The sequence below is a fragment of the Hemitrygon akajei genome, chromosome 11 (genome assembly GCF_048418815.1).
Source record: "Hemitrygon akajei chromosome 11, sHemAka1.3, whole genome shotgun sequence".
NCBI classification, from domain to species: Eukaryota; Metazoa; Chordata; class Chondrichthyes; order Myliobatiformes; family Dasyatidae; genus Hemitrygon; species Hemitrygon akajei.
In genome coordinates, this window is record NC_133134.1 from 121,712,190 (window position 1) to 121,730,615 (window position 18,426).

An 18,426-nucleotide genomic window follows, 5' to 3' on the forward strand; every position below is an offset into this window, starting at 1 on the left:
CTCACTTTTGTTATGATGAAGTGTTTTGGAAGATTGATCTCAGTGTTAGTATTAGTTTTGATTTATTATTGTCACTTGTACCATGATACAGTGAAAAGCTTGTCTTGCATAGTTTATACCATTCAATTCATTATACAGTGCATTGAGCTAGAATAAGATAAAGACAAAACCTTACAATACTGGGCACCACTGTAGCACAGCAGATAGTATGATGCTATTACAACTTGGGGTGTCAGAGTTTGGAGCTCAATCCCAGCATCCTCTGTAAGGAATCTCTGTGCATCCTCCCGTGAAATGCATCAGCTTTCTCTGAGTCCTCAGGTTTTCTCCCACCGTCCAAAGACATACCAGGTAGGATAATTGGTTATTGGTCTCATGATTAGGTTAAGGTTAAATTGGTGGCTTGCTGAGCAGTTCAAAGAGCTTTATCTCTAAATAAGTAAATAAATGGATGGATGGATGAATGCATGAATAAATGAATGACAATGCAGAATAAAGTGTAAAAGCTACAGGCAAATTGCAGTGCAGGTAAAACAATAAAGTGCAAGATCATAATGAGGTAGATTGAGAGACCAAGAGTCCATTTTATCATACAAGAAGTTCAGTCAAGACACTGATAACAGCGTCTGGGCCCAATACCATCCATGGGTTCATGTTCCAGAAAACTAATCTTACCTTTTATGAAGGTGACTGCAGATTCATGTTCACCAGAGATTATGAGTGTGGGTGGTGAAATACCCATTCCATTTGGTTCATAACATGAAAAGAATGTGTTGAGCTCATCAGGATAGGATGTGTTGTTGTTGACTTTGTTTTGTAACATGTAATAGTATGTACCCTTGTCACAGTAGATGGCTGGACTGAAGCTCAAATTTGGACTGGCTAGAATTCCTAAGCAACACACACAAGTCAGGCAGTATCCATGGAAATGAGACACTCCGGGCTGAGACCCGTTCTCAGGACTGGAAAGGAATGGGGAAAAAGGTCAGAATGAAAAAGAGGGGGGAGGGGAAGGAGGATGGCTAGATGGTGATAGGTGGAGTCAGGTGGGTGGGAAAGTTAAATGACTGGAGAGGAAGGAATCTGACAGGAGAGGAGAGTAGAGCATTGTTATGCCCTCGGCCCCCTCCTTTGTGAGAATCGCAAGAGCCCTAGTCGAGGGGGGGTCAACTGACCCAAGAGAGAAAGAGACGTGCTGAATAGACACAGGAAAATGGGAGAGAGAGAGAGAGAGACGTGCGGAAGACCACGTTCTCCCAAGAAGCAGAATAAAGGCGACATTGACTATTGTCTCATGGAGACCACGTGAAAAGCCCTCGGGCAAAGTGGGCTGGTTATCGCATTACCTGCAACCTGATTGACACCTGCGATCCCGTGAAGAAGTATAAAGGAGGGTCTGAGGGGGGGAAACCCTCAGACGCATCAAGGAGACACCAAGGAAGCACAATACTGATTCCCGTGGGAGCGGGAAGCCATTTTGAAGGAAGCCACGTGCGTTAGATTCCAAATTTTGAATCTGTGGCTAGAACCAACGAAAGACTGCTTTTAACTAACAACGGGAAAGCCTGCTCCCCTGATTCCAAGGATTTGCTCTGCAAAGACAACGGGCAAGTGTTTATCCTTTCTAAATCATCTCTCTCTACAATGTGAAAACCCCAGCGGTTCCCAAAAGGGAAAAGCCTGCAAACTTCTGAGTGACTCTTTATATTTCAATTGGACTCAGTATTACCCCTAGAAAACTATAGAGCTTATTTCTGATTGATTATTATTACACCGGTGTTTTAGATTGAGTTTGACGATGTATATGATCTGAATGTTTTGTATTAACCATACGCTTGTGCCCTTTTTTGAATAAAACGTTTGAAAATAGTAGCATCCGACTCAGCTGATCCCGCTATCTTTGCTGGTAAGTTACCTGGTTACGGGGTTACGTAACAGCATTAAGGGGGAAAAGAAAGGAGGAATGGACCCAGGGGAAGGTGATAAGCAGGTGAAGTGGAAGGAGGCCAGAGTGAGGAATAGAAGAGGAGGGAATTTTTTTCTTCCCTTTCTCGATCCCTGGAGACAAACTGCTGACTGACATCTTTTATAAACCTACCAATTCCCACAGATATCTTGACTATATCTTTTTTCACCCAGTCTCATGTAAAAATGCCATTCCCTTTCCTCAGTTCCTTCCTCTCTGCTGCATCTGTTCCAAGGAAGTGGCTTTCCTCTCGAGAGATGTCCTCCTTTTCTAAAGAACAGGGTTTTTATCCCTCCAACGTTGATGCTGCCCTCACCCTCATCTCCTCCATTTCCTGAACATTCACACATACCTCATTTTTTCAGCCACCTTAGAGTTCCTCTTGTTCTTACCTACCACCCTATAAACCTCTGCATCCAACAACTTCGGCCATCTCCAAAAGGATCCTACCACAAAATAGAACTTTACCTACCTCCCCCGCTTTCCACAGAGATCACCCCTGTGATTCCCTTGTCCATTCATGCTTCCCATCTAATCCTCTTCCAGGCACCTATCCCTGTAAGAGGCCAAAATGCTACAACTGCCCATTGACCTCCTCCCTCCTCTCCATTCAGGGTCACAAACAGCCAGTGCTCCTGATGCAGCTTCCTTTGCACTGGTGAGATTTGTCGTGAATCGGAGGACTGCTCCGTCGAGCACCTCTGCTCCATCCACCTAAAGCAGAACTTCCCTGTGGCCAAGCCTTTTAATTACGATTCTTATTTCTGTTCCAACATGAACATTCTGTTCATCTCTTGGGCCAAGATGAGGCCACCCTTAGTGTGGAGAAGCAACACCTTAAATTCCATTTGGGTATCCTTGAACTTGATGGCATGAATATGTATTTCTCCTTCCGGTGAAAAAAATCCCTTCCCCTTTCCTCTTTTTCCATTCCCCACTCTGGCCTCCTACCTCTTCTCACCTGCCTATCACCTCACCCTATGTCCCTTCCTCCTTCCCTTTCTCCAATGGTCCTCTTTCCTCTCCTAGCAGATTCCTTTCTTCTCCAGCATGGATCTTTCCTACCCACCTGGCTCCACCTATCACCTTCTAGCTATTTTCCTTTCCCTCCATCCACCTTTTGATTCTGGCACCCTTTCCAGTCCTGAGGAAGGACCTTGGCCCTAAACATCTTATTTCCATGGCTGCTGCCTGACTGGCTGACCTCTTCCAGCATTCTGGGTTTGGTGCTTTGGATGTCCAACATCTGCAGACTTTCTCATGTTTAGAATTAACTCCCGGCTGAGCAAAGACCTGGACCCTTTGCCACAACCAGTCTGCAGTGGACACAAACTCACTGGCTCTCCACTCAGCTTACAAACACCTGGACAGCAGCAAATGTACATTAGGCTGCGATTTATCATTTTCAGCTCGGCATTCAACATCATCATCCCCCGAGTACTAATCAACAAGTTTCAAAACTTGGGTCTTCCCCTGCAACTGGATCCTTCACTTCCTAATCAGGAGATCACAGTCAGTGCAAATTGACAATAACATCCTTTCTTTGCTGAATATCAACGCAGCCGCACCGCAAAGATTTATGTTTACTTCACTGCTCCACTCTCTCCGCACTCCTGACAGTGTGGCTAGGCACAGCACAAATCGTGTGTATCAATTTGCCACTAACATCACCCTTGTTGGCAGAACTGGAGATTCCATAAGGAGGCCTACAGAAGTGAGATAAACCTTGCTTTAATCTCAGCAAGACCATGGAATTGATTGTGGACACAGGAAGGGGAAATGTGGAGAAATCTGCTCTTTCTTGAGGGATCAGCAGTGGGAAGAGTGAGCTGTTTCCAGTTCCTGGCGTTGACAGCTCAGAGAAACTAGCTTGAACTGAACACATTGATGCAATCACAAAGAAAGCACACTAGCACTTCTACTTCATTAAAAGTTTGAGGAGATTTTGCGCGTCACCAAAGCCTCAGAGTCAGAATCACATTATGTCATGAAATTTGTTATTTTACAGCAGCAGTACAGTGCAAGACAGAGAAATTACTCAATTACAAAATAAATAAATAGTACAAAGGCAGTTCAGAAATCCTATACAGGTGGAGAAGAAGCTGTTCTTAAAATAGGCTTCAGTACCTCATCGTAAAAACATCTACAGATGTACGGTGGAGTGCATTCTGACAGGCTTGCATCACAACCCCCATTGTACAGCATTGCAGGAGGCTGTAGAGAGTTGTAGACTCCGCCAGTTCCATCAAGGGCACAACTCTGCCCACCATTGACAACATCTTAAAAAGTGGTGCCTCAAGAAGGTGGTATGTGTCATTAAAGATCCTCACGATCTGGCATATGCTCTCTTTGATTTACTAATGTTCATGATGAGGTAATGGACGCTGAAGATGCACACTCAACATTTTAGAAACAGCTTCTTCCACACCACCATCAGGTTTCTGAATGGTCCATGCACAATGCCTCGTTATTTGTCTTTTGCTCTATTTACTTATTTTGTAGCTTATAGCAATTTTTATTTCTTGCAGTGTATTGTTGCAGCAAAACAATACATTTCATAATATAATGAAATTAGGATGAGCTAAAAATCCTTTTCAAGCTGAATCCTAAACTTATTTAGTGAGCTGGAATAGAAATCAAATCGTTTAAAAACCTCTGCGTGTCACAGTTCCCGTTGAGATGTTGGATTGTGTAGACGGAGAGAGAGTTCACAAGAACCCAGGGCTGAGGGCAGTCAGGACATGCCGCAGTTCTGGAAGAGATGATGGATTGTGCATAATTTCTTATTGCTCAGTTAGAGCAGTGGGGATCCCAGGCAAGTTGGTGGAATGCTCCTGTTGTGGGATGTGAGAAGGCAGGAAGACCTCCAGTGACTACAGCTGTAAGAAGTGCATCCAGCTGCAGCTTCTTTCAGACCATGTTAAGGTATTGGAGCTGGAACCTCATGAACTCCGGATCATTTTGGTGGAGTGGGGGGGGGAGGGGGTGGCTGAGTAGTCGATTGGCAGGACTTACAGAGAGGTAGTTACACTCAAATTTCAGGACAGGACATGAGTAACTGTGTGACCATCAGGAGACTGAAAGGGCTGGCAGTGCAGATTATCGCTGTAGCCATTCCCCTCAACAACAGGTACACTGCTTTGAATATTGTTGGAAGGAATATCCTAGCAAAGCAAAGCCACAGCGGTCAGGTCTCTGGTACTGTGTCTGGCTCTGTGGCTCAGAAGGGAAGGTGGGGGTGTTACGAACCCCATAACTGGGTCACTTACCAGCAAAGATAGAGAGGTCCGTTGAAGTCTGATGGTACTATTTTTAACAGTATTTATTAGTAAAAATACACAAAAATAATAACAATGCCAACATACAGATAATATACGTCGTCAATACTAAATCTAAAAGTGCGGGTATAATAATAATCAATAAGAAATAGCTCTATCGTTGTCTAGAGGATAATGTATTGTCCGATGGAAATATAAAAGTCACTCAGTTCATGCAGGCTGCAGCCTTTTGTTGGAGAGAGAGAGATTTTTAGAAACTTGCCGGCTTTCCTTTTTATGATTTCGATCCGTCGGAGTCTCGTTGGTGTGGCCGTTCACTTGTGGCCTCTCCTTTAGCTGAGCCATTCTTCCGTGATGAGCCCGCCACCCTGGCAAGGGAGGACGCACATGGACCCTCACCGGCGTTCGCTATAAAACGCTGTCACTGGCTTTCCAGCGTTTCTCCTGGTGCATCTAAAGGGGTTGTTCCCCAGACCCACTTTTATCCTTACTCACGGGGTCTCAGATGTCAATCAGGTTGGGATGATGCAATCCCTCAACCAGCCCACTCTGGTTATCCCGAGGGCTTCAATGAATAGTACAGTACTCAATACACAATTCCGTCTCCCAGAGACAATAGCCATTATCAGGGGTTTTTGTTTCGCTGAGGCCAGGACACATTCCAAACCTTGAGGATTCTGCGTGTCTCTCTCTCTCATTTCCTGGGTCCCAGACCTGAATTAATAGCGATCTTGCGATTCTCAAAAAGGAGGGGGCTATTTTGTACCCTTCGGCCCCTCAGAGTTGTGGCACATTCATAACGGGGAAAAGAGGGAAGTGGTAGTGATGGGGGGGTTTATTGATTAGGGGAACAGACAGGAGGTTTTTTTGGATGAGAATGAGATTCCTGGATAGCATGTTGCCTCTGGTTGCCAGGGTCAGGGATATCTTGGATTGAGAAAACAGCATTCTTAAGTTGAAGGATGAGCAGCCAAAAGTCATGGTCCAACTTGGTACCAATGACATGAGTAGGAAGGGTAACGAGATATTGCCAAGTGAGTGCAGGGAGTTAGGTGTTAAACTAAAAGACAGAGGGTGGTGGGAGGGAGGAACAAATTGCCAGCAGAAGTGGTGGATATGGGTCCTGATTTCAACATTTAAGAGAAATTTGGATAGGCACATGGATGGGAAGGGTTTGGAGGACTATGGCTCGAGTGCAGGTCGATGGGACTAAGTAGATTAATAGTCTGGCACAGATTAGATGGGCCAAAGGTTCTGTTTCTGTGCTGAGGTGTTCTATGACTCTGTTGTGGCACCAAAATAATGCTTATACCATGCTTGATCTTACTAGAAAACAAGTGTAAGTAAACATATTCAAACGGTTTACAGGAATACAAGATGAGGGATACTTGAAATAGATAGTTTGACAGAGCTTTTAGTGAGGATTTCACAAGATGATCATTGTCTGGATCCAATGATATTATTGGATATCCAATAATATCCAATTATCCAATGATAATTTTGATATTATCATATCAAAATCCAATATGATATTTTGGAATCATATCATATTCCAAAAATACATATGCCTTCATAATGAAGGCTAAGAAATTGAGGGCACGTGAAATCTCACGCAGAGATATTTTAACACTAGGACTGTTGAAGTTTTACTCAATGATTCCAAAGCCATGATAACAATTCCAAATACAACAAGGAATTTTATTATCTGTTGTGTCTGTACACAACCTCATATCAATAAAATAAAGGCACACATTGGGAAATAGCTTTAACTGGTGTATTCACATTGCAGTGAGAGAGAGAAAACAATGTGCATGTGTAGACAACAGCACATGCACAGACAATAGATCAATATGTCATGCTAAGTGGGGGGGGGGTCATTGCTCTGAAAGAAGTAAATCCATATATTACATTACCTTTTCCCTGTAGATCTGTTGTACTGATGGTTGAGATTTTGACATTGGGGGCAAGTATTCAATGGAAGTCCAGTGTACACTGTGTTTTGCAAGAAAAAAATGTTTCATATGTTACTTTCCAAATTTTAACAGTTCTGCTAATGAAACAGCTGCAGAATTCATGGATTATGGCAATTAACAAGCAATAAAATAGAAATACTTTAATATTCTTCCAAACCTGCGAACAGGCCATTTGGTCTCAATGTATTTTGATCTTTCTCTTCAGAAAGGGGATGCACAATGTTTGCAGAAAATTATTTATTATCATAAATACATATTGTGTTTGGATAATTGTGGAGATTGTAGGTGAATAATCGTTGCATTAATAGAAGGAATCAAGAGGCCACTTTTGACTGGAAATTCTGTGTCCTCCATTCATACAGGAGAAAGAGTCAAAAAGATGACTTTAATTTAAAGAAAAGCACAAAAAATATGCATATTTACAAAGAGAAATATAAGGCACGTGAACACATTAGAAATGGGATTCTCCAAGTGCAATGGATATAATCTTCACAAGAACATAACAAGTATCTATCAAATAGAACAGACCTATTTTGCAGATTTAATAAAACAACGATTGCAGAGCAAGTCAGTGTGTCTTAGAGTCTAGTTTTCCTGTAACAAAGAAAAACAAGTGGCCTGTAGACCTATAGATATTTGTGTATATGAGGAAGTATTATTAGAGTTATTGACCACATATAAAATGGTTGTTAGTTGTTAATGTATCATAATTGTTACATAGTATATCAATTTGTTTTCCTTGGATTTGCCTGAAACATTAGTACGTCACAAATCACAAAATCTCAAAACTGCATATGAGGACATTATAGTGCTTAATATGGTAGATTTCTGGTACATTCACATATATAAATTTAGAACTGAAAGATGTTAGTTCTGATCAATTTGACAAAGCATAATGTGAACTATTAAAACTCGAGTTAGGTAAGGATAGTTTTTATCAATGCCCAGTATGGAGGCCTTCTATAGTGAATGACAACCTAAGCACACTGATGTCCTTGATGTCTCAGAATTAAACAGGAATACTGTCTTTACTGGGTCATTGTTTAAACACTTAGTAGATTGTTAAACCGGGAAGACTGCTTGTTGCACTTGGCAAATGAAGGAGGTGGACATTATTTGGAAGACACAACCATTCAATTATGTCTTCCACATGAGCACAAAGCAACACCAGCATGACTGCAGGGATGTTCCCAGTAATCTGTATTGTTACGTATCCTGTAACTGGATCACTTACCAGCAAAGATAGAGAGATCCGCTGAAGTCTGATGGTACCATTTTCAAACGTTTTTATTTATAAAGGGGCACAAACATAAGGTTAATACAAACATTCCGATAACACACGTTGTCAATACTCAATCTAAAGCGCAGGGGTAGTACTACTCAATAAGAAATAAGCTCTATCGTTGTCTAGAGGATAATATCTTGTCCATTTGGAAAAAATATAACAGTCATTCAAAAGTTGGCAGGCTTCAGCCTTTTGGGAACCGCTGAGTTTCCCGTGTTGGAGAGAGAGAGAGAGATTGGTGAGAAAAGGAACACTTGCCCAGGTCCTTACGAAGCAAAGCCGTGGAATCAGGGGAGCAGGCTTTCCTGTTGTTAGTTAAAAGCAATTGTCCGTGATTCCAGCCACAGACTCCCGATTCGGAATCTAACGCACGTGGCTTCCTTCAAAATGGCTTCCCGCTACGACTGTATCACTATCGTGTCTCCTTGGTGCGTCTGGAGGGGTCGTCCCCCAGACCCTCCTTTATACTTCCTCACGGGATCGCAGGTGTCAATCTCTCTCTCAACCAGCCCACTTTGCCCGAGGGTCATGAGACAATAGTCAGGGTCGCTTTATTCTGCATCCCAGTGGAACGTGGTATTCAGCACGTCTCTCTCTCTCGGGTCATTGACCCCACGTGGTCTTCATGAGACAATAGTCAGGGTCGCTTTATTCTGCATCCCAGTGGAACGTGGTATTCAGCACGTCTCTCTCTCTCGGGTCATTGACCCCACGTGGTCTTCATGAGACAATAGTCAGGGTCGCTTTATTCTGCATCCCAGTGGAACGTGGTATTCAGCACGTCTCTCTCTCTCTTGGGTCATTGACCCCCCCCTTCACTAGGGCTCTTGCGATTCTCGCAAAGGAGGGGGCTGGGGTCATAACAGTATGCACACTTGGTGAAGTAATCACGTTTTGCATTTTGCAGCTAATGTTATTTTCATGGTGTTGAAAAGTTTTCCCACAGTCTAACAAAAAATGCAAAACGGAACAAATTACCAACGAAAAGCTGCGCTGTGATTATCAGTGTACCTAAATGAAAACAATTGGGCAGGGGCCAACTTTTGTTGGTAGAAATGGACATTTATTCATGTTCAATAAGCAGAGACCAATCAGATTCCTATCCTATTTGTAAATGAAAATTACTTTTGATGAAGAGCTGGAAAGTTCATTTGCCATAAAAGTTGATATGTATGATGTCCTTCATCTCCACTAGTATCGCATTTAGATATATTCTTCAATCGGAAGGTTCTCCTTCATTGGCTTAATAGTTAGTCTGTGCCTTTTACAGAGAACCCATTGTTGTAATGTTATTGGATTAGTTATCCAGAGATCATCCTTTATATTTTAACTCCACTGATAAGAAATTTATATTCAGTAATTTAAATAACTCAGGAATTTAAGAACAATAGCAAGGGACCTTTTCTTGAATACCTTCATAATTCCTCTTTAGATTAAGTTTATTCTTTTTTTCTGTACCATAATCCCTTACTTTCAGCTTTTTTTCCTGTAAGTTTCATGGTTTTTTTTTGATGGGAATTACATTATAGTTTTGGTAGTAGGCATTAAACTGTTATTTTTATATTATATATATATATATATATATACATATATTTATAGCTCTGTGGGGTTGAACGCGCCAATTAATTTTTCTTTTACATATTGTAATAGTTGGCCTGGAGTTTCGTAGTGGGTGGGTGGGGAGGATACTAACTTTATATGATTTTATTTTGGGTGCTTTTTCCTTATTGTTATGAATTATATATTAGATATGTTTGTTTTGCACTGTATTCATCTTCATTTTGTTGATTTTTTTGTAGTTGTTTTGTGGATATCCATAAAAAAATTAATCAAAAAAAGTTTAAAGAACAATAGCACCAGTTATTGCACAAATCTGAGGCGTATTATAATGCACAAACAAGAGAAATTCTGCAGATGCTGGAAATCCAATCACCACACTCAAAATGCTGGAGGGTCTAAGCAGACCAGGCAGCATCTATGGAAAACAGTTCCAATCACACACTCTTTTTCTGACTACTCTTTTCCATAATTGCTGCCTGGTCTGCTGAGTTCCTCCAGCATTTTGTGTGTGTTGCATTATTATGATATCTTTCTTCACTTAGTCCCTTGAAAAATAAAATCATCTGTTCTTGCCCATTCTGCCATTGAATGGAGCCAAAGCAATGTGGTTGATTCTGAACTGCTCAAGTGTAGATGTGAAGTTGGATAGTAAGTGTTAGCCTTACCAGAAAAATACCTACATCTTCTGAATGATTAAATCCTACCACAGAGGATTTACTTTGTGCTGTGAAACCTGTTGTGAGCCATATGGCTTCTTTGCCCTTGGATTACGTTTTCCTCATGCTATGCCTTGAAATGGTCCAGAATGATTTCTAAAAACATGCATCTGTTCAGAACTGTCCTCTTTAAAAACATTGTTCTCAATATTCATCAAAAATACCTTTCATTTTTTTTAATCCTTGTTCACGGCAAAACTATACTTAAATGTGACTGGAATCTTATTCTTTGCCAAGGTGTTAAAGAGAGCTAGTATTTGTTATGGATAGTACTTTTAGCCATGTATTATTCAGGATGAGAATGTGGGAAATGGACCTGCACTCACTATGTGTGCTCCATTCAACTGGCTCAGGCATAGTCAGAACTTGCAAAGGGGCACCAACCTAGAATACTAGGAACATTAGACTCGAGAAAACAACATTATTCAACCAGAAGACTGAATCAATGTCTGAACAAGAATTTCAATCACAGTGCTTATGTGTTAAACAAAAGGTGTAACAGTAGTTAGCTTTATAACCTTCTCTTCCACTCAAGTAACCCCTTTACATTAAACCCTGAAATCATGGAATATCTAATTACTTTCCATTTGTGAAGAAATCCTTAAACATATTTTCCTATTTACACGATTCACACCAAAGACATTACATTCTACGACTTGCTGTTGCATTTCATTTCCATGAGACTGAAGAAAATGATTGAAGCATAACGACTGTTTACTTGTATCGCACAATGAAAGATTAATTAGCACTTTCACAAATTTCAACTGCCTGACACCAGCCCACAAAGGAATATAGTGTACCATTAAAACCATTTTTTTAAACTCTTTACCTAATTAATTTTTAATGTATGATGTAAACTGAATACATTTAAAGCCCATGAGATACAATTGATATCCAACTTATAAAGGAAATTACAATTCGCCTGTGACTTTGCTCATGAGTATTCAGATCAACTGTGTTATCAAATATAAATTGTGTCCCCCAGCTCGATCTAATATTTTCATTATACATATTAAGGCAACAGCACATGAGAAATACTCTAATAGTAAAAATAAGCTCCCTATGATTTCATGTTCAATGCAAGTGCACGAAGAATCTCCTGACAGCTGCTTGTTGGTTTCATAAATAACAAAGTATGCTCACAGCCTTTTCTCCAAAAAGCTTGTTGCATACAGTGGAGAACCTTTAAGAAGTTGTAGGAAATATAAGGAGATTGGTTAGAATCAAAATCTAATCTTCCAGCTCCTGAATGTAGAGCAGCAACACAAAGCAGTAACTCATCCCAGCCCAAACAATGCATGCTTCTCTCCATGGGCCTCCTGAATAGCATTGTCTCAACTAAAAAGCATGTGGGTCCATACCTGACACTGCATGAACAATCAATCAAGAGAGAAGGTATTACCGAAAGGAGTCTACACAGGCCAGGCACTCCTTGTGGGTCAATCTCCACATGTCCGTGGAGTCCTCCTGTTCTGCAATGGTTGGTCTCTGATTGCTGCAAAATTATTTTCCCCAGAACACTTGAAGCATCTGCTTTTATATCCATTTTTTACCAATTGAAATATTGCATTCCAGTGTCATTGGCTGTAGGTCATGTGTCTGACCTTTAACACCTTGTTATTGCCTCTGCCCCAGGCTAGCATTCATTTATTGCCCTCTTCCCAGCAAATAATAATCGGTAAATTATGTCTCCTTGTTCTCAATCAGCAATGAGCTTGATTCATGCAGAACGGATACTGACTCCAACAATCAAAAGCCTGCATGTTATATCCAGCTAATGAACATCTCATAAATAACTTCTTATCTGGAAATTATCTTTAGTCCAAAAGGTTACCTGAGGCATGGTTATGTCTGTTTGAAAACACTGATCAAGCCAAGCAACTAACATACAAAATGTAGAACCCAGACTTCTTCATAAAATGGCAGCCTCCATTTCCTCATTCATGCAAGAATAAAGGCAATTGATCCATCTGCTTCCACCGGCCTCAATTCATTCAAATTCACTGATTTGCAGACTAGTTCTTGCTGGCCAACAACGCATAGATAACCCCTAACCACCACTTCATTAAAAATAATAACTGGGACCATCTACCCTTTAAATTTCTACTTCTACAAATCTATGCCCTCAGTGGAATTAGCAGTGGGGACACAGCACCAGATTGCTCTAGGAATTGCCAGCAATTGAACCTAATAATTAAGGATAATTTCTTGCAATAAGTGGAATTTTCAAATGTGATTTTGGGATATAGAGAGCGATGTGGTACTTAGGCTGGGGAATGTGCTCAAGCAACTCATACCAGTGAGAGAGTTTCACTGTAGGAATGATGCTATTTGCATTTTTTGAAGGTTTGGATTTTTGAAATTGATTTTCCTGAATGCTTTTAAGTAGTGCTGGACGTTTTAGCCACTTAAAAATAATGTGAGCATTTTTAGTAGCAAATAACTCTCACTGGTATTTGTATATTTTGAAAATAGTGATATCCGTGACCACTATATAAAGAGGATGTCTGGCTTAGCCAGCTTTTAAATTCTTTTCCAGTGCTTTTGGATGGGCTTTTGGGAAGGGATTTGTATATTCACCATATCCCATACACAGCCCCAGTCTTCAACTCCCAAATTGCCACTACCTCAGGCCCAAAACTTTAACATTAGTGATGTGGTAGCCTTGGAAATGGAACATGATGCCACTCGATCAGTATAAGATAGGCAAAGACATTTTCCCGTGACTGACGTGTTCAGCACTGGCAGTACCATTTAGTGTACAGATTCACAGCATTTTTTAGCACTTGCTTCCAGTCACATTCCATGGCAGGTACATTCATGATTAACACAAAGCAAATACATCATGGTTAATGCTTTGATGTCAACTGAAATCACTTAATCAATATTCTTCTCTCTTGTAACATCACACTGTAAAAAAATTGAAATTAATGGGCAGGTTTGGAAATTTATTCTGGGCTACTTTCAATCTTATTTTGTGTGTTTTGTAAGTTTGACTTTTTGTTGTGGGTAGATTGATTTCAGAAATATAATATGAGCATTTCTAATAAATTGTCAGGTATGTCCCCACACCAAGTGATATTGAAAAATACAACGCATACAAAGGCTCTCAGTCTGATCTCCATGTTGTTGACCAATACATGATGGAGGTAAGTGATCTTATGTAACCCTGTGGTATCTCGTACAATTTAAGCTTCCCAAGAAATGTTTAATTACAAAGCTGATTGTACATTACAAGAAGAATCAAAAAATTGTTTATATCACTGGAATTCTTATTGTCAAGGACTCACCTTATTGTCATCACTTAGTGAATTGTTATTTCTCTCTTGATAATTGAGAGGAGCAAGGTATAAACTTCAAAGGGTTCCTTTTCTTGGAAATTTTCTTACTAAATTATTTCTTGGACATAGAAGCAGGATTTATGTTATCTCTCCCACATGCAGTAATACTTAACTTACTGTAGGTTATTTTAATGAAATTTGGACAAGTGCTAATTTAGATTGAGAGGGTGGTAAAACTAGCTGTTTTCTCTGAAGTATTCCCATGTGGAATTGATTTTTGCCCTAAATGTACATGAAAATTGGTTATATCCTGAATGGATCACAATTGTGCTTATTTGAAGATAAGTCATATATTTTGAAAGCACATTCAGCCTTTTTCAGTCATGAATGAGCTTTCAGGAATGGCATGCTTTCACTTCAGAACTACAAAGAATGATGCATGCCTCATAGAATGGTACTTTGGAATGTTGCCGAAGAAACTTGGTCACATTCTCCTGATTTGTATTTGTTTTTGGGTCTTCTCAAAACAGCCACTTTTGAATAGTACCACCTTTCTTGCAGGCCCCCTTGTGTGCCAGGAACTCCATTCAGATAGATTCCCTTCTATACTACTTCTGTTCCCAATCTATAGTACAAGCACCGACAGCTCACCACAATCCTCTGATAACACCCAACCCTTATAGTCACTTGATCAATTCAGTGGTTAGGAAGATGTTGGAGTTGATCATTAAGGATGTGGTTTTGGAGTATTTGGAGGCACAGGATAAAATAGGGCAATGTCAGCATGGTTTCCTTAAGGAAAATTCTTGCCTGACAAATCTGTTGGAATTATATGAGGGAATAACAAGTAGGATAGACGAAGGAGAATCAGTAGATGTTGTGTACTTGGATTTTTAGAAGGCCTTTAACAAGATGCTGCAGATGAGGCTGCTTAATAAGATAAGAGCCTGTGGTACTACAGGAAAGATACTAGCATGGATAGAGCATTGGCTGATTGGCAAGAGGCTGATTAGTTGCTAGTGACCAGTGGTGTTTCACAGGGGTTGGTGTTGGGACCGCTTCCTTTGAAGTTGTATGCCAATGATTTGGATTTGATGGCTTTGTGGCCCAGTTTGTGGATGTTACAATGATAGGTAGAGGGCCAGGTAGTATTGAGGAAACAGCAAAACTGCAGAAAGACCTAGACAAATTAGGAGAATGGGAAAAGAAGTGGCAGATGGAATACAGTGTCAAAAAGTGTATGGTCATTCACTTTGGTGAAGGGATAAAAGAATAAAAAATTTCTAAATGGGGAAAAAATTCAAAAATCCGAGGCGCAAAGGGACTTAGAGTCCTCGTGCAGGATTCCCTAAAGGTTAATTTGCAGGTTGAGCCTGTGATGAGGAAGGCAAATGCAATGTTAGCATTTATTTTGAGAGGTCTAGAAGATGAAAGCAAGGATGTAAATCTGAGGCTTTATAAAGCACTGGTGAGGCCTCACTTGGAGTATTGTGACTAGTTTTGGGCTCCTTATTTAAGAATGGACGTGTTGGCATTGGAGAGGGCTCAGAGTAGGTTCACAAGAATGATTCCAGGAATGAAAGGTTTAGCATATGAGGAACGATTGATGATCAGATGCTGCAGCGATATCCACAGGTGTGGTTTTATTCTCTATTTCAAAGTGTGCATAAAAGGCATTGAGCTCATCTGCGAGTGAAGCATCACCACCATTTATGATGCTAGGTTTTTCCTTCTTGGACGTAACGGCCTGCAAACCAGTTGGCAGTAGATGTTTGGAATTTTCTCACAGCAGCAGCAGTTTATGCCTGAGCACTTTGTAATCTGAAATTTATAGATTTAATTAATTGAAGGTACCATGGAATTTATGGAAAAGATAGCTCTGAAAGCCTGGAAACATTAATCGCACAGGATATCAGCGACTCACCAATTTACAGAATTTTCAAAAGGATCTTTGTAATAAATTCTCCAATGCAAACCATTTTCTCTTTGCAGTTGCAAACAACAAAACAGACTACTTATATCAACATCTGCGGTATCCTGGAGGAACTCAGCTGAAAAAATACAGGACGGATGAAGGGTCTCAGCCCGACACGTCCATTGTTCATTTCCCTCTGTAGTCTCTGGCCTTCTGAGTTCCTCCAGCACTAAGTATGTTGTTGATCCAAATTTCCAGTATCAGCAGTTTGTCGTGTGCCATAGTACACCGGTGATCACATAATTATAGTGTCCCATTGATACATTAATTTTGTGGGGGACCTGAATGGACATTAATAACACTAAGCACGTCTGTGATTTAATGCACCAAAAATAAATGCAATCCAAATTCTAGACAACAATGTTCAAGTATAAACCAGCCATGATTTAATTGAATAACAGAGTAGGCTTAAAGGATTAAACAAACTTCTCCCTGTTCCTGGGTTGTGGGGGATGAGGTCCATTAGAACATAAATACCAGTGCTGGGGCTTCTGGTAATGTTAGCATTTTTAGAGTCGTAGAAAAATACAGCACAGAAACAGGGCCTGCTGAACCATTTAAACTGCATGAGCCCATCAACCTGCTCCGGGACCATAGCCCTCCATACCCCTATCATCCATGTACCTATCCAGAATTCACTTAAACATTGAAATTGAGCTTGCATGCACCGTTTGTGCTGGCAGCTCGTTCCACACTCTCATGACCCTCATGTTTCCCTAAGCCGTACACCTTTCAGCCTTAACACATGACTTCTGGTTGTAGTTCCACCCAATCTCAGTGGAAAAAGCCTGCTTACTTTTACCCTATTCATACCCTTCATAATTTTGTTTACCTCTATGAAATCTACTTTCAATCTTCTATGTTTCAAGAAATAATGTCCTAACCTATTCAATCTTTCCTTGTAACTCAGGTCCCCCAGACCCAGTTACATACTTGTAAATTTTCTGTGTATGTTTTCAACCTTATTTACATCTTACTTGTAGCTAAGTTACCAAAAACTGCACACAATACTCCAAAGTAGACCTCACCAATGTCCTATACAACTTCAACATAATATCCCATCTCCTGCACTCAATACTTTGATTTATGAAGGTTAATTGCCAAAAGCGTTTTTTAAAAGGTTCAAAGGTTTAAAGGTTCACTTTATTATCAAAGTATGCATGTATAATGCAACTCTGATATTTGTCTACTCCAGATAGCCATTACATACAGAAAGACCATGGGTGCTGATGAAAGAAGACATCAAATTTCCCCCTCCCCAACTGGCACAAAAAAGAAAAGAAACAAAGCTCGCAGACCCCAAAATCCCCCGTTGCCCATAGCAAAAAACAACCACAATAACAATCAATGACCCTCTACACATAATAACCCCCGACTCCCTCACTCACAGAAAAGAACAGTGAGAGTAGCACCAAACCCCAATCTACCTTCCTACACACAAAAAAAACTAACAGATCAACCACCCACCAATTGTCCACAAGAAAACAGCAAAAAACTGAAGGAAACCAATATAAAGTACGTAGATCTCAGAATATAGGAAATGTCCTTTTGCTGCATAAGTGGAGAGGAGCCTTCTGCAAAGAGTGACCATTAACCCAAGCCCAAATGCCACCGATCTGGGGCTGAATATGTCAATCTGGCTGCTGACTGTCTCACGTTGAGCCATCGCAGACACCCTCTGCATTCACCTTGCTGCTTCAATCACCGCTTCAAGATGGTGGCATTCATGACTCCATGGTTCACCTCTTCCCTTTCTTATGAGTCAGTTTGTGTTCTTGGACCTTTTCCACCCCCCCCCCCCCCCGCCGTTTCTGAGCTCGACCAGGCAGCTCTCCAGACACAGCACAGTGCTGGATCCTTCTTTCAAGATTCAAACTGTACTTTACAGCCTCCAGCAGTTTCCGTATCATCAACAAGACAATGTCAAAAAGAATAAGCAGAAGCCATGGAAAGAGAGAAATAATTGGAAAGGTTTTCTATCTGGACGATGCTGCTCAAGGAATTGTTGCAATTTAAGACCCTACTACCCCTGACACCACTTTCAATGACTTACATTCTCAGAGCCCTGTATTCTAAAGCACTCCTCACTCCTCAGTGCCCTACCATTCATTGTGTAAAACCTACCTGGTTGGTCCTACTGAAGTGCCGCACCTCACACTTGGCTGCAGTAAGTTTCATCTTCCATTTTTCAACCCATTTTTTGCAGATGGTCCAGACGCCACTGCAAGCCATCATAGCCTTCCCTGCTGTCCACTACACCCCCAGTCCTAGTGCAATCTAAATTCACCGATCCAGTTAACCACATTATCATCCAGATTGTTAATGTAGGTGACAAACTACAACAGACGCAGCACCGTTCCGTGCGGCACTCGACTAGTCACAGGCCTTCAGT

The 18,426-nt window shown here is 40.8% G+C and overlaps 1 protein-coding gene across 2 annotated transcripts in view; it reads left to right on the forward strand.

The window, feature by feature from the left end:
• Nucleotides 1–18,426, forward strand: part of LOC140735980 (uncharacterized) — a 143,778-nt gene that overhangs the window by 72,275 nt on the left and 53,077 nt on the right. For both annotated transcript variants that reach the window (XM_073061620.1, XM_073061621.1), the window contains exon 10: nucleotides 13,837–13,927. In XM_073061620.1, coding sequence (XP_072917721.1) covers nucleotides 13,837–13,927 — 91 coding nt within the window. The remainder of the gene's footprint in view (nucleotides 1–13,836; nucleotides 13,928–18,426) is intronic.